Source organism: Eurypyga helias, unplaced genomic scaffold, assembly GCF_000690775.1.
Source record: "Eurypyga helias isolate BGI_N326 unplaced genomic scaffold, ASM69077v1 scaffold29688, whole genome shotgun sequence".
Lineage (NCBI taxonomy): Eukaryota > Metazoa > Chordata > Aves > Eurypygiformes > Eurypygidae > Eurypyga > Eurypyga helias.
This window is the reverse complement of record NW_010265787.1, coordinates 13,332-16,321: the sequence shown is the minus strand read 5'-3', so window position 1 is coordinate 16,321 and position 2,990 is coordinate 13,332. Positions and strand designations below refer to the sequence as shown.

The following is a 2,990-nucleotide window of genomic DNA, read 5'->3' as shown; positions in this document are numbered from 1 at the left end:
AACCATTCTATGATTCTATGAAGTTGATTTGATGACAGCAAAATACCAGTACTAGGAACTACAGAACAAAACCAGTGTCATTCTGTGGTTTGTTTCATAACTAAGCCCACTCCTTTTAGCTGCATTCCCCCCCTACAGTTGTCAACATTTTAAAGTGACATTAACATACATACCAATAGACTCTTCAAATGCAAAGAGAACTTCTTTTCCATTATCCAGGAGGTCTTTTACTCTACTTCCAATCCATTTAAAACCAGGAAGTGTTTCCTGAAACAGGGGCGGGAAAAAATAAGTGCATTAAATACACGTTTTCTATTTAGTTTCAAGTCAAAGAAGAAAGTATGGCCACTATTCCTTTCACTTCCAGGACACTTCCTTGACTGGGAATCTTTCTGCTAGAACAGGGAAGTGGTGGGGTACCCATCCAACCTGTAGACGTGGCACTTGAGGACACGGTCTAGTGGGTACGGCAGTGTTGGGGTGATGGTTGGACCGGATGGTCTGAAGGAGCTTTTCCAACCTTAGTGATTCTGAAGTTCAGAAATAAAGGGAGGTGTTCTGAATTTTAGCATCAATGGGAAAGACTGTTGCAGAGCCAAAATATAAAAGCTTAAGGACATTTTTCTTATTTTCTTCAAATAATTTCCTGAATTTAAACCTAATTAATTGACTAGCAGAATAGGGCCAGTGAAGACAAACTGCAGATAAGTTGTACCTCCAGTGCAGGTCATGAATCTAAGGCAGAGTCACTGGATAGTATTTTACTAGCGAACACTCAACTAGGACACGAATGTCAAATCAAGGAGTAAACGTGCTTGAGAGAGACTGTGGTTCTCTCTGAGGTCACACAGGATCTTCCGTGGTGCTTATGAGATGAGACAACAGTGCAGAGTTAATCAAAAGGAAAAGTCACAGAAAAATACACAGCGATTTTGGGTGATGGGAGAGAAAGGCAGTGTCTGTGTTCTTTAAATCACACAAAAGCAGTCAGAAGCTTTGAAACGAGCCTTCTCGGAGGGACGACACAAAGAGGTGACGCTTTTAGAGGAGACTAAGGGGTTCCGTAAATTCCCGGCTGTTTTCCAGCCAAATGTGTTCCTTTCCAGAAAAAATAAATAAAACTGTGGACAGTATTTAGTGAGATAATGAAATTCAAGGCAGTGATATTCAACCTGATGGAGCACATCTCCACAGTCACTCCAACTGGTTTTCAGAGCTGCTTCCAGTTTCGGTTCTAAATTCCACATTGTTAATCAAAGTATTTTTTCCTCCCGCACACGGATTTAATTAAGATGGGTACGAAACAAGACATGGATCTCTGTGCTAAGCTGTAGAGCACTTGCACCTCTTACAGCTAACGTCCAGTCTCAGGCATCAGAGCAAGTACTTCATCTGAATGCAGGCACTAAAACACTAACTGCTGGTTTGCAGGGGCACCCTCCCTTTTGCTTTTTTAGCAAGTCCTTAACGAAGCTCTAATAAACATCTGAACATAAAGAGTTCCTCTGCCTGTCACAATTTGAAATACACCTAAATTTAAACCCTACTAGTGATCTGGGCACGGGAAGGAATATTCTGGTTATTACAAATCCATCGAAACACGCTCCGTTTTCGCAGTCAACGCAGCGAGTTGCACACGCTGTTGTGCTCTCAGAGGGATTTATCTTTAGGAAAACAACCAAGACAAAGGTTTCTGTGACATGCAGCTTAAGTTTTCACTTATGTCAGCTGTTAGAGCCCCCTTGCAGCTCCGCGTTCACTGCCATGTGCGCTGAGAAACACTGCAGAGGCTGAAATCAGGCTTGTCTAGGTATATATTTTATGCCTTCCAACTTGCCAGCATTCCTGGCAAGTTGGAAGGCATAAAATTCCCAGCCAACAGACTGGAAGTTACCTGCTTATTTCCCATTTCATAAACTCCTAACCAGAGGAGAGGGCTAGAGGAGAACACAGCAATCAGATTTTACTCCGCCAAGAAGACATCATAAAAAACACACACTTACTTCAAAGTGGAATCCCTCTTTAAGTGCAATTGCCCTCAGAATTTTCGAGGAAACTGTGGTCGCCAACATGTAAACATTCTTCACGTCAGCATCTTCAGAGCAGTTTTCCTTCCAGCAAGCAAACATCCACCACCCAAACAAAGCTGCTAGCTCATTGCCAGTGAACACCTTCCAGCGGCCACTGCAGACAGGAGAGAAAATAGAGGAGCTCTTTCAGGTTTCCCAGGCACATCCGCTCAGGGGAGATGTTTTCCGCTGCCGCTGGAAGAAGAGGAATCTGAGCGCACTACTGACAAGCTGCTCTATACAAAGCCACCGTACCCACAGGACTCCACGTTCACTCAGTGATTTACAAGCCCAGTGCATTCTGTGAGGAAGCAAAGATACCGGGACAGGATCCTTGCTGTCAGCTTTAACACGGCGTAGGGCTTGTCCGCGTCTCAAACCCGAGAACAGCAGCCTGTACAAGCCAGGCACTGCACCCAGGCGATGCCTGCGCAACCGCGCGTTACGGACAGTTACTTACACGACGACCGCAACTTTTGCCTGTTAGTGGAAGAAAAATAATTTCTGTTCAATATGAAGAAGCCAAGGTGAAAAAAAAGCAAAAAACAAAAAACACCACCCAAATAAGAAAACCCCAAAAATGCCAACAACAGCTAACTGTGCCAAGGCAAAATTTGCTGGCCTAATAGAAGTGAAAAAACAGTAACAAGATTTCAGTAATCACTCAGCTTTTCAGGTAAGTTTTATTTGGCCATTTACTAAAACACTAATAATAAGTATTTAATCTTTTCTGAGTTATTAACTGATTTTATTTAAAATACATTATTTCACAGAATCACAGACTCACAGAACAGTTTGGGTGGGAAGGGACCTTAATGCCCACCCAGCTTCACCCCCTGCCATGGGCAGGGACACCTTCCACTAGACCAGGTTGCTCCAAGCCTCATCCAGCCTGGTCCTGGACACTTCCAGGGATGGGGC

At 43.6% G+C, this 2,990-nt stretch overlaps 1 protein-coding gene across 1 annotated transcript in view; it reads right to left on the bottom strand.

The window, feature by feature from the left end:
* Positions 1-173: 173 nt before the first annotated feature.
* Positions 174-2,990, bottom strand: part of PGM2L1 (phosphoglucomutase 2-like 1) — a gene marked incomplete at both ends in the record, with an annotated part of 10,834 nt that continues 8,017 nt past the window's right edge. The window contains 2 exons of the mRNA XM_010156857.1: positions 174-267; positions 2,004-2,184. Of these exons, the coding sequence (XP_010155159.1) occupies positions 174-267; positions 2,004-2,184 (275 nt within the window). The remainder of the gene's footprint in view (positions 268-2,003; positions 2,185-2,990) is intronic.